General features: G+C 42.5%; 1 protein-coding gene across 1 annotated transcript in view; it reads left to right on the top strand.

Annotated features, from left to right (window-relative positions):
- Positions 1-13,628, top strand: part of RAB32 (RAB32, member RAS oncogene family) — a 64,910-nt gene that overhangs the window by 35,631 nt on the left and 15,651 nt on the right. Inside the window, exon 2 of the mRNA XM_077486349.1 lies at positions 12,916-13,196. Within this exon, the coding sequence (XP_077342475.1) occupies positions 12,916-13,196 (281 nt within the window). The remainder of the gene's footprint in view (positions 1-12,915; positions 13,197-13,628) is intronic.

Below are 13,628 nucleotides of genomic sequence, written 5' to 3'. Positions count from 1 at the left end.
CGCATGCGCACGGGAGCCGCCACTCGTGACATATCTCTGACAGTGGCGCGCTCAATGCGCCTGCACACCGCTGTCTACAGCGCATGTGCCGTAGACAGCGGTGCCTGTCTTTCGACAAATATCTCCTAAACCATGTAGGTTTAGGAGATATTTCTTGGACCTACAGGTTAGCCTTAATCTAGGCTTACCTGTAGGTCAAAGTGGTTTGTAAGGGTTTACAGCCACTTTAAGGAAATTTCCCTTCACTTTTTTAATGTGGTTCAGGCAGTCAGTTTACTTTTGCTGCCTTCCTTGAGAGAGACCCCATTCCCTGTTCATCATTTTACGTGAACTCCAAAAATATGTAAATATGTATTAGATTCTAGTGCAAATACCTAATGTGAATGCTTAAAGGGGTTCTGTCTTTCTCAATGTTGCACAATGCCATTATCCACTATTAAATATTTGGACTTTGCAGAAAGGTCATGAGGTATGCTGAGTACAGAATCTAGCTGCATTTTCTAGATCAGGGGTCTCCAAACTTTCCATGTAAAGGGCTAGTTTGCTGATCTTAAGGCCTTGGGGGGGGGGGGGCTTCTGAACTGTGGCTAGTGGGAGTAGAAAATGCCCAGCATCAGTACCACATCATTGTTTTTAATGGGAAGAATAGCACCCTGTTATTGTTGAGAAGGGAATGGTGCCCCATCATCGTCAGTAGGTTGAATAGTGCCCCAAGGGCCAGATAAAGACAAGCAAAGGGACCACATCTGACCCCCTAGGCCGCAGTTTGGGGACCACTGTGCTAGATTATATTTGAGCTTATTCCATAAAATGTTGTGAACCACCTTTCCAGTCACTTCTATTTCAGTTTTACAAAGCCATTTCCTCCATCCACAACGTTACAAAAACGTATGGGTGGCTGTACTGGATACTAGCTTCATCCATAGGATTCTGCAGGTGACTGTGTGATAACTCGCCTTGCAATCTTATGGGTTGCAAGGATTTGCCCTCTTCATTCTGTTGGATGTCCTTGGGGGGGGGGGGGGGGGGGGGGGGGGCCTTCATTTTGTTAAGACTGCTGTTTCCTCCAATAAATGCCGAGTAAATGAGACGTTTATACTCCCCATAAAGTCCTTTCCTCTAGTACATGGGTGCTCAACCTGTGACCCTCCAGCTGACGTGACACTACAAGTCCCATCATGCCTCTCTCCTTTGGGAGTCATGTTTGTAACGGTCAGTGGCTTGCCAGGCGTCATGGTACTTTTAGTTCCACAACATCTGGAGGGCCATAAATTGAGCACCCATGCTCCAATAGTTCATTGTAAGATGTAGTGTACCCATCAGGTGGAAAGAAGCGTTGTCATTTTGGCCTGGTACTGTTAAGTCGTCTTTGTAAAGGCCGTTCTGCTAACTTTTTTGCTTCATTGAAGCATTTGCTTAATATACATTGAGCAGTGAATATGTGTTTCTGATGTATATTGTTTGTCTATCTTTTTTAGATGTACACAGACCTTTTCAAATCGCTCATGTGATCATAAACACCCTAGTGAAAATATTACCACATGAATTTACAGTGGATAAACACATTAGTAAAACAGGCTTTTCTTATTTTTATTTTTATTTTTTTACATATTGCATAAGTCCTGTCACACCCCATGAAACCTGTACACTGTGTTAAAAGCGAGAGTGCCCCACCTTTTTAAGCTGTTTCTGTAACTTGTCTTGCTGGAACTGGTTGAATCTATACATTCTCATTTATATAGTAATAAGATTAATGTGAAGATGATGGGAACTTTTCAAAAGTTAAATAAGCTGCAAATTACATCTAGAGGTGGGTTAACAGGCCTTGTCAGGAGAAGTTTCCTTCCTTCCTTCCTTCCTTCCTTCCTTCCTTCCTTCCTTCCTTCCTTCCTTCCTTCCTTCCTTCCTTCCTTCCTTTTTATATTCGAAAGTTTTCACTAGACTAGTGCCCCTTTTGGAAAATTTCCCCAACCTTTCTTGTTCCAGTAACAACTCAAACCAAACTGTCTATACCGGTTTTTAGCTAATGTCCTAGAAAGATGGCCGCTTTATCACCAGCTCTGCTAAGGAAGACCTTGTCTATTTTTACTATTTTTTTTTTCTTTCATTATTCTCAGTACGTACTTTATGGGTGTTTTTACTCTCTTCAAATTGAATAGCGTTTACTACACTGCTTGAGTTCGTGTCTACACATCAGCTATCTGGATCGGTGTTTCCTCATCAATAGTTGTGGAGGCTGTATCTAGACCCCGCTGTTACCCAAAAAATGATCGCCCAGTCCAGAGCCATGGAACAACCTCAGTCTCTAAAGACTAACTTTGGAAATAGGCTTATGGACTAGCAAAACTAAGAATGTCACCTTGATGCTCTAGGCACATTCTGTTTTTTTCTAGATACGTGTACACTGTGTAAGCCACAGAGCGCTATCCCATTTTCAGAGTTAGTGCAACCCACTCGTTGAGTCTTCAAGTATCCAAATCTTGAGTTGCACTATATTGACCTTGAGCAACTTATCCATTTTTCCAACTTTAGGATCTGTTTCTGTTGAACTGTGGGCTTTCCAAGTCTTAAAGTAATCTACTGCATTCAAGTCCATAATTTTTTTTATTTATTTTATTATTATAGCTGAGTCCTGCTTTACCTTAATCGTGTGTGCAATAATCTTTTTTGAGGAAATTGAATACTCCATTTATCAATACAGATAGATATATATGCCTCCTTAAACTGCACAGTGTTGGCGGTCTCAGGATTTCCACACTATTTCCATGCACAACACAGCCTTGTTTCTTGGCTTGCCGCATCTAATTTTTTTTTTTTTTTTTCCTCCTTCTACTGTGAGGGCTCTATTCACCAATGCACTTTTCCTTCTTCACAAGGAAATATTCATCTTACTACTCCTGTACTTCCTTGAAAGATCAATAGAAACAGCACTCTGCTACCTGACTTCAGAGTTCCCTTATGATCTCCCTTGTAAACTATAAGACCTCTTTCACACTGGGGCATTTTTCAGGTGCTTTAGCGTTAAAAAAAGCGTTTGTAAAGCGCCTGAAAGAAGCCGCAACTGCACACCCAATGTGAAAGCCCGAGTGCTTTCACAATGCTGCGCTGGCAGGGCGTAAAAGTCCTGCAAGCAGCTTCTTTGCATCGCTTTTGGAGCGGTGAGTACACCGCTCCTAAAGCACACCTTCCGATTGAAATCAATGGGAAGTGCCTGCAAAATGCCAGAAAAAAGCGCGGCGGCGATTTGTGGGTGATTTTAATCCTTTATTTGGCCACTAGCAGGTGTTAAAAGTGCCCCACTAGTGCTCGAAAAACGCTGGTAAAGCACCACTAGTTTAAGCGGCGCTTTACGAGTGTGTTTTGGATGCTGGCGGTGTGAAAGGGCTCTTAAAGCACTCAGGCTTTCACATTGGGATTGCAGATGAGGCTTCTTTCAATCGCTTTATGAGTACTTTTTTTAATGCTAAAGCACCTGAAAAACGCCCCAGTGTGAAAGGAGTCTAAGTCGGGAGATCATCATTTGAACTATTTATTGTTGGAATGATCCTTTTATCACTTCCGTATCCGACTGGTAATGCATATATAAACCAGACGTGTTGCGTTGTCACTGTCACATCTCTGTATGCCCTGGTGTGAGTTGAAACCTCTCCTTCTAATAATCTTCTTTCTCAGGTCCCTATATGTCTATTGCATTACAATATATTCTCACTTGGGCTTCCCTTTTTTGTGTAGGTATGTGGATATTTCCACCCCTTTCTTGAAAGGGACTCGTTATTCTACCTTTCTTTGTTTTGCTTCAAAGGTGGGGTTTTTTTTTTTTTTTTTCCTTCCTTCCTTCCTTCCTTCCTTCCTTCCTTCCTTCCTTCCTTCCTTCCTTCCTTCCTTCCTTCCTTCTCCTCTTCCTTTTTAGATTATATTCAGAAGGCTGCTACGGCTACATTGTGGATCTTTCCCTGAAGTCAAGGGTATTCTACTTCACTCCCTGCTGTTCACTAGTTGGGCCTCGGACATCTTATACATGTAAAACATTTTTCTTCCCCTGAGGTCAAGAATTAGATATCTTGGGTTTTGGCCTTTTTTTTACCTTACAAACATTCTTGTTTTGGTGATCACTTTTGTTGGTTCAAGTTTTTCTCCCAACTGTTTTAGTTATGGTGGTTGCATGGGTTCCACTTTGGTGTTGAAGTCCCATCATTTCAGGATAGTAGCCTCCCCTTAGTGGTATTACTTATAGGTAGCATTTTTCCATATTTGTTCCCCCTTTATCATCTAGCCTTGTTCAGGCATTGATACCTGTTTCATTTAGTAAGATTTTCCCATCCATTTAAATTTGAATTAAGATTTGCCCACCCTTAAAGTCACATTAAAGGTTTCGATTTTTATTTTGTAGAACATGTTACTTGATCCCCCTTCTCGGGTCCCCTTCCCCCCCCCTCCCCCATTGACCAGTTCCCCCAATAGCAAACAGCTTGCTGATGGGGGCTCTGGTGCGTGCTTGCTCCTGAACGCAGCTATATGCGTCCATAAGACACACAGAGCCGCAGGTTGGCCCCACCCCCACTCTTCATTGGCTCTGTGGCTGGTAGTGGGAGCGAATGGTGCATGGGCAGTAATCCTTTGAGACAGTCATCCTGACTGGATCCATTCTGATGTCTTGTAATGGGCTAAATGAATGGTACCCAGGCCTCGTAATCCAAAGAAACAAGGTTTTGCTTGTGAATACTTCTCTTTGAGAGCTGGGCCCTGGGATCCAGTACTTTTTGGTAGTGAGGCCAATAAAAGTTTACTGGCAGGGTCCTGTCGCAGGTCCAGGATTATGGGTTAACCTGAGAGTTCCCCGGTTCTTGAAGGTTTACTTTAAGTTCTTGGAGCCTACTGTGAAGGGTGAAGTTTGTTTGTTTGTTTTTTGTTTTTTTTTAATCTCTGATAAAACCCTGCTGCGAGGATAAGGTAGGGGAGATTTCCTCAGGAATTTCTCCTTCTTCTATGTATTGTCATGTTTTTGTCAACACTGGGGGCTGTATTTAGCACTCGCCATTCTGATGCTGGAAACGGCAGAAACCTTCATTCTACTCTCCATCAGCTGGTTCAGACCCTCTGTTAATAAAAAGGGGGGTCTGATCTCTTCCTGGGACCCCAGATTGGAGTTTTTTCTTATTTGTATGCCAGACCAGCTGCCTTGTTTTATTAAAAAAAAAAAAAATGTCTGAGCAGACCTTGGCCTCAGCCTCAATCAGCGCCTTTTTGAAAAATCGGGGGGGAAGGGGGGCGTGGCTTTCCTGGTGTGGATCCAGGGGTTGGCAACCCAGGAAATATGTCATAGGTAGAATCTTTGATTTTCTGCAGATGGGATTAGAAATGAATCTGGCCTTGAATACGATCAAGGGCCAGATCGCAGCCTTGTCAGTATTTTCAGCGGCCTTTAGCTTCTCACTCCTTAGTGCATAGCTTTGTTCAGTGGGTAACGCAGATTAATCCTCCTATCAAGGCACCTCTAAATCCTTGATTTGAATTTGGTCTTGTTGGCTTTGCAGAAACAGCCTTTTTGAACCTTTACATGAAATTCCCTTGGTTCTTTTGACTACAAAAAGTCTTTCTGATTGCCATTTGTTCTGCTAGAAGAGTATCTGAACTAGCGGCTCTATCTTGTAAGGAGCCATATCTGATCATGCCTAAGGATAAGGGGGTGTTACGCCCTCATCCTGAATTCCTGCCAAAGGTGATGACAGGTTTTCACTTAAACCAAGATATTGTTCTTCCTTCATTCTTCCCTCGATCTAGGTAAGAGAAGGCACTAAATTCCCTTCATGTAGTAAGAGCGGTCAAAAAGGCAACCACTCAGGTTAGTTGAACCGATATTTTATTTATACTGCCGGATGGTCCAAAGAGGACAGGCAGCATCAAGATCCACTATTTTCCAAGTGGATTTGTCAAGTCATTATTCAGGCGTATGGTTTAAAAAAAGATTCCTCTTTTTCATGTTAAAGCACACTCAACCAGGGTGATTAGTACCTCTTGGGCGGTGCATCATCAGGCCTCTGTGGCTCAGATCTGTAAGGCAGGCTGCAGTATGAGTCCTCTAACTTTCTTTTTGTTGTGTCTCTCCCCTTCAGTTGCCATTGCTATGGGACATCCCATGTAGTAAATACTACGGCTCTGTGTCCCCTGATGTAAGAATATGAAATAGGATTTTTAAAACGGCTTACCTGTAAAATCCTTTTCTTTGATGTACATCAGGGGACACAGAGGTCCCTTCCTTCTTATACACTTATATTGTTTGGCTACAAAACCTGAGGACTCCCAGTAGTAGGAGGGGTTATAGAGGGGAAGTACACGCCTTAAAGGACGTGCCAGTATCCAGCACCTGACGGGCCGATATAATCCATGTAGTAATTACTATGGCTGTGTCCCCTGATGTACATCAAAGAAATGGATTTTGCAGGTAAGCTGTTTTAAAAAATCTTTTTTTATTTTTTTTTTTATTTTAGTGTAAAGTAGGGTTAAAACCTGCCGGTGTTTGCCTCTTCTTCTTTTTTTTTTTTTTTTTCCCCATTTTTGTCCCATAAGGGAGATTTCCCTTCACTTCTTCCCATAGCCAAACTAGAAATAAGAGAAAATCCCTCAAAGTTAGGGAATCCCAAGGTGTCACCAGAACAAGTGTTCCTATTAGGTTTTCTTTCTTTCCTGATGTCAACCCAAAATTTGGGATTTTACCTTCACTGTCAATAACAGTGAACAGGACAAATAGAGTGTGAATCTCCCTAACTGATGTGCACAGACAGCAAAAAAACTGAGGTGTTGTAATCCCTCAACATTCTATCCAAAACTATATAAAATAAAAATGCCTCCTAGTTGCATTTTAACTAATGAGTAATTGATTACTTAGCAGTCAACGATATGTTAACTGATGGATACCTGCGCTGCTAAATTTTGGTGAGAGTATCTAGTCGCCAATTGTCATGAAAGGGTTAACAAGCACCAGCTGTTAAAGCTGACACTGTGATATACCAAGATTGGATTCTGTTCCTGATTACACTCATTGTGGTTTAATAACATTGAGGTTTTAGCACATTTTACAAGATTTTTATGTATTTTACAGTTTACTCTCACTACCAGATTTGCTTAGACCAGCGGTTCTAAATTCCTGTCTTCAGGACCCACTAACAGGCCAGATTGTACGTATTCCCTTGGGGAGATGCAGACTAGCATACTGCAATCACTGAGCAGCAAATGATATCAACTGTGATGTATTTCCTTCTTCTTCTTTTTTTTTTTTTCTAAAACATTATTCCATTACATCCCATCATACATATTCCAAGACAATCAATGTACAGAAGTAAGTGCATATATTCCTAACATGTTTTCATTTTGCACACTGACTCCATCAAACCCTGATATTACTATTTCAATAAACCACATTCTTAAATTTTAGCTCTCCTATTATTTTTATCCAAAAAGAACACAAAACAAATAAAACAAAGAGAGATAGAAATAGAGATTAGCCCCCCCCCCCCCCCCCCGTCCCAGGGAATATGGACAACCTGCCCTTACTACCGTGAAATATGACAGGGAAAACCTCTCGCTCCCCATTAGCCTCTTCCCCTCTTCTATCGAGAGAGATATTATACGCACACCACAAACACGTTAGTGCCTATTCTATATATGTATATGTGTGTGTATGTATGTGTGTATGTGTGTATATATATATATATAATGTGTGTGGGGTAGGCACTAACGTGTTTGTGGTGTGTGTATAATATCTCTCTCGACATACATTAACACAAACCACTTGTATATAACCAAATGAAATAAAGAACAGGGCCCCATATGGGGGGTGCCAGCACAGGCTGTTTCACCTGCTTTCCATCATATTCCACCCTGGAAGGGTGTCATGTTTTATATACAGGGTCTGATGCGCAATCGTTTCTTCCTCATCGTAGTTTGTAACCAGTCTGGGACCACAAACTGCTCCATTCCCAGAAACGGGAACAGGGCTGGGAGGTTCGACGGCTGGGACAGTGTAAAAGAAGAGAATCCTTAGGCATATGGGAAATCCCCACCGATAAGAGCCTTCTGATTGCTTTTCTCCAAGAGTGGGCGCAACTGTGTCTGGCAGAATTTTAATCGATTTTTTTTTTTTTTTTTTTTTTTTTTTATTATTATATATTTTTTTTTCTTTGTAGCTGATCGCTCCTGCCTCCCATGCCTTACTACTAATCGGTTCTTTGTGGGCATAACAATGCAGGTGGGGATCATTTCTCTGTGTCTTTCAAGACCTGTAGAGCATGGTTCCAGAGCCCTGTGCAGTCTATCAAACTCCAGTTCTTGAGGAAAGGTTGTGATTCCGAATTCTGACATAGATAGAACAACCGACCTCTCCTAGCTCTTCTGGGATACCTCTAAACCTTAGATTGTTGCATCTACTACAGTCTTCAAATTCTTCTAACCGCAGTTGTATAGAGGATGTGCCTGAGATGCCTGCTCCTTTTTTCTATTTTATAAATGCGACTCTAAGGATACCACTGCTGTCTCTTATGCGGTAAGTCTACCTGCCAACACTTGCACCTCCGTCCAGACCAACTTCGTCTCCCTGTGGTGTGCTTCCTCTAGGTGGGATACCATCGCCCCTATGTCACTTCACGTCTGCAGAGCCTGCAGTAGAGCTCTCAGGTCTAGATCTCCCGGGTCTAAGTGTGTTGCATTCCCCTCCTCCGATGCCCCCTACTGGTCTTCTCTCGGCTCTGGCAGTTCCGACAAGCCTAAGGCAGTAGGTAAGCTCATGCGGGGAGCCACCTTTGCAATGTCCACGCACGGACTCCTCTGTGCTTCAAGTACGGAAGCCCAGGCTATGGAGGCCCATGTCCGTGGGAAATGATGTTCTATCTCTGCTTGAGCAGTGGGTTTTTGTATGGGCTTACTCTTTTTCCTCTCCTTTCCCTCTCGTATTGCTCATTCTGTTGTGTATATCTCCTGCTTAATAGCTGCATTCAGTAATTGTTTGCTGGAGGGATGGTCGGAGCTCAGCTAGCGTGTGTCTCTACTCTTACCAAACCGCACCCCCCCCCCCCCCCAGTGCCAATGGAGAATAGTGGCTATGGTGTATAGAAAAGTTTGAGGGGAGATCAACTGTGATGTATTTCACTTATCTTGTAACCTGGCCTGTTAGAGGATCCTGAGGACAGGAGTTGAGAACCACTGGCTTGGATGTATATGTTCTCTTCTTGTGTTCTGCGGGTTTCTTCTCACAATCTAAAAACTTAGTGGGAGGTTAACTAGCTTCTACCCAAATTTTAGGTTGTGGTCCAATGGTTGGGCAAGGCCCAAAAAGTGAGGTCCAAAAGAGCTGGCTAGAGATCTCAAGTGTGGCTTGGAGTGTCAGCTGGAAAAAGAAAGGAAAGGAGGACAGGGGAGCCCTTTTTTAGACACCAGACTTTTTTTTTTTTTTTATAACCTCTTCTGAACGATTTAACTTGACAGCAACCCACGTTTAAAATGTCTGTTTTGCCACATTTACATGCTGCATTTAGTGGCCTTTTGCCGTGTTTGCGTTTTTTAGAAGCATTTCTACAAAGAAAATGGCAAAAAATGCGAAACACGGCTAAACACGGGTTACCGCGTTTGGCGTCTGACACATAGGAAACTTTGGCGTCTAAACTAATTTAATAAACTAAATAAATAAACTAAACCGCACAACCTTCTGAGTTGGTGGCTGGAGAAAACCCTTTTCCCCACAGGAAAGAGTGGTTGCTTTTTTTCTAAGCACACAAGGAATTTACTTTTTGCACACAACCTACTTTTACCCAGATTGAGTGTTTTTTTTTTTTTTTTTTTTTTTTAGTTGGGGAAATATCCTATGTTTTTTGTCGGCATATGTTAATGGCAATTGTTTGGTGTTTCTATAGGGTGCTGAGGAATGTATTGTATTTCTGTCATAAAAACATGAGGGCATCACTTGACACGATCATTCTGTAAAAGGGGGTATATTCCTAATAGTTTTAACTTTTGCTCAAGTTTAGGAGATGGGAGAGCATGACTCAAGCATATGTGTATTTCCTATGACTTATTCAATTTAATTGTGTAGTTTTAGGTAACTTTTTTTTTTTTTTCTTTTTTTTTTCTCTATAATCCAACACTTAATTGTCAAAATAAGCTTCTTCCCTAACCTTTTTAATGCATTTAATTTGGTTTTTGAGGAAGAAAATTACTCTTCTGTTTAAAGGATTATCATAGTAAATGACCCATCTTAACTTCTTGTAATCAGTCCTTCCGAGCCATGCGCTAAATGGATTAAAACTTGCTACTTAACTTCTGAATATTGACTAGAATTGCACACATTTAAAAAAATTTCCAATGAAGTAATTTAAAAAGTATGTTTGACAATTTTGCTGCAGTGGTTTTCTGCTAATTTTGTAGTAAAAGGAAGCAACATTCTCTGTCTCCATACTATACAACCCGTTAGTTTTCTGCAAATAGTGCTGCTGTTTGGGATCTTCAACAGTACAATTATTTTAGGTTAGAAAAAGAACTAGGGATGCACCGAATGGGTTTTTTGGTGCCGAAACCGATACCGAAAATGAAAAATACACTAGGCCGAAAACCGAAACCGATACCGAAACAGCACCGATACCAAAAATGACTGTTTTTAAAAAATATTTTTATACAGGAGATGGTCAGAGACTGGGGACATGGTACAGGAGGTGGTCAGAGGCTGGGGACACGGTACAGGAGGTGGTCAGAGGCTGGGGACACGGTACAGGAGGTGGTCAGAGGCTGGGGACACGGTACAGGAGGTGGTCAGAGGCTGGGGACACGGTACAGGAGGTGGTCAGAGGCTGGCGACCTGATAAAAGATAAGTGCAGCCAGTGTTTCCCCCTGTGATGCAGCCAGTGTTTCCCCCTGTGATGCAGCCAGTGTGTGTTGCCCCCTGTGATGCAAATTTTAGCTATTAATTTCAATAGCTGTGTGTTCCCCGTCGCGCGCCGTCACACACAGCCCCTCCCCCTTGTCCGGGGAACTTTGATAGACAGATCACCCGTCCAGATTGGACGGGTGATCTGTCTATCAAAGTGCCTGGACAAGGGGGAGTGGCTGTGTGTGACGGCGCGCGACGGGGAACACACAGCTATTGAAATGAAAGCTGTGATGTTCCCGGCGCTCTATTCAACCAGACGGCTCTCTTCACTGCAGAGGGGCATCGCTGGCTGCATCAGTCCTGCGCTATTCACCCCCATCATGGGAGGCACCAGGGGCGGGGCGGAGTTCCGCCCAGGCCCCGCCCCATTTTCGGCTCAATTATCGGCCGTTTTTTCCTTTCGGCAAATTGCCGAAAAGGGCATTTTCGGCCGATATGTTTCGGCCGCCGAAATTTCGGTGCATCCCTAAAAAGAACAAACCGTTTTTTTGGTGTGCAGAGAGCTAGGTGCCTGGCCTCAAGAGTGTCTGCATCCACCACAAAGTTTCAAACCAAAAGGCCATGTGAACTGAAAAGATAGTTTAAATTGTGGAATATGGAATAAATACTACTAACAGAATTCCCCCAGAACTTCTTTTGCTTCCTGAGGGGTGTGGCTACCAAAGCCATGTTGTGCTGTGTGTGTGTGTGTGTGTGTGTGTGTGTGTGTGTGTGTATGTCCCATGTTTTGGGTCTTATGTGCCTATGTATGCTGTACTGTACATTTTAATGTTTATATAGCATTACATTGTAGTAGTAAGAGTCATATAAGGAGTTTTAAAGTAGAGACAGTGGAGTCCACAAGATCCCCCTTAACCATGAGAAATGGTTACAAAGCACTATGCCTGTTAGTCTTGCAGAATGCTTTTCTCTACAAACTAGAAGCAGCAGGTGATCTAGCCTAAGTGTAACATACAATATACAGCGGCACCATCGCATTTAATCTCAAGAACGTTCACCCATAGGCTCCCTGCTGCCTTACAGTGGCGAGGTCACAGTGGGTTTGTGGATACCAATAATGGGCAGAGCCGTGGCTAAGTGGTTAGCACTTCTGCCGCTCAGCACTAGAGTCGCTGGTTTGAATCCCAACCACAACACTACCTGCCTGGAGTTTGCATGTTCTCCCTGTGTCTGCGTGGGTTTCCTCCAGTTTCTCTGGTATTCCACATTCCAAAGACATGCTGGTAGGTTAAATGACTCTTGTCTAAATTTGACCCTAGTATGTCTATGTATGAATTGACAGCGCTGTAGAGGTACCTGTAGTAATGAAATTAATTTTTCATCTTTAGTATGGGGAAATCATAGGTGCAAGGGCATCTGGCCTGCAGGTTTTGCCAGCTTACGATCCACTAAGTTCCAGGATGGCTTTCTGTGACCTTCCTAAGGGACTGGACACCTCTAGTCTGAACCATTGCCATCTGAGTCAAAACACTCCTCTCAATCATCTAACTCCTTCAGGTGTAGCTCCCCTCTCAGTATTGTGCAGGGGGGAGTTCTCAGCAACTATGTCTAAGTTTATGGGGACAGCTGGCTTAGAATGCATAGGTAGTAAACAGGATCTCACACCCTCCAAAGTCCATATCCTGATTCACTGTGGCTACATCTGCTTCTACCAGCTGAGGGCGAGGAGGCATGTACTCTTTCCTTATTAGAGGAATTGGTACATGAGGAGGCGCAGTCCTCATTTTGGTTCTTACTAATGCAATTTGGACATGGAGCAGCCTGTATCAACTGTTTTTATGGATCTAGGTTCTCTTAAGAGTCCCTCTCCTAGTAACTTTTTAATAGTACCCTCACTTCTGCAACCTGTTCTGTGCTTACCCCTCCCAAATGTTTTGACCCACACAGTAAAAAAAAAAAGACATTTTCTATGTGTATACACAAACTATTTGCCTGGATTTGTTTCTTTTTTTTTTTTTTTTTTTTCAATCGAAATAAAAAAAAAAGTTTTTTTTCTCTTTAGGTCAAGAGCGGTTTGGAAATATGACCAGAGTATACTACAAAGAGGCTGTGGGTGCTTTTGTGGTGTTTGATGTTACCAGAATATCCACTTTTGAAGCCATTACGAAGTGGAAATCTGACCTGGATAGCAAAGTTTATCTTCCAAGTGGTGGACCCATACCTGCTATTCTTCTCGCCAACAAGTGTGATCAAAGGAAGGAGAACAGTATGCCAAGCCATTCCCAGCTTGATCACTTCTGTAAAGAAAATGGTTTTGTTTCATGGTATGAAACGTCTGCAAAGGTAATATCACACATCAGTAAAAAACATTTTGTATATATCTGTACAATGCAACTCCAGTGGATTCCTTTTTTTTTTTTAAATAGTATGGGAAAGGCTTAGAACTCCTGTCGCACAACACCTGGGAGATTTACAATCACTTCCTGTCCTTGGGAGGGGGGGGGGGGGTTGTCTTTTTAACACGGACAGCACTATAAAAATGATTCTAGGCTTTTTGTGGAGTAGCGTCAGAAAAATCTGTAAAATTTTGCAACTATTACATTTACATCCTTTGCCAGGGCCCAGTACAGAAAGTGAGAAGAGACCTGATCAGTGGGCATGCCAAGACTGTTTAAAAATCTGTTTCCCTCCTGAATTTAAAAACTTAAATTGGTACTAAAATCCCTATACCTACCTTTCCTTTAAAGAGGAAGTAAACCCTGATGGGCTTTACTT

Source organism: Lithobates pipiens, unplaced genomic scaffold (assembly GCF_037356315.1).
Source record: "Lithobates pipiens isolate NorthernLeopardFrog02 unplaced genomic scaffold, aLitPip1_a1.2 Scaffold_18, whole genome shotgun sequence".
Taxonomy (NCBI): Eukaryota; Metazoa; Chordata; class Amphibia; order Anura; family Ranidae; genus Lithobates; species Lithobates pipiens.
Note: the sequence above shows the minus strand (reverse complement) of the source record. Positions and strands in the feature narration are given on the sequence as shown.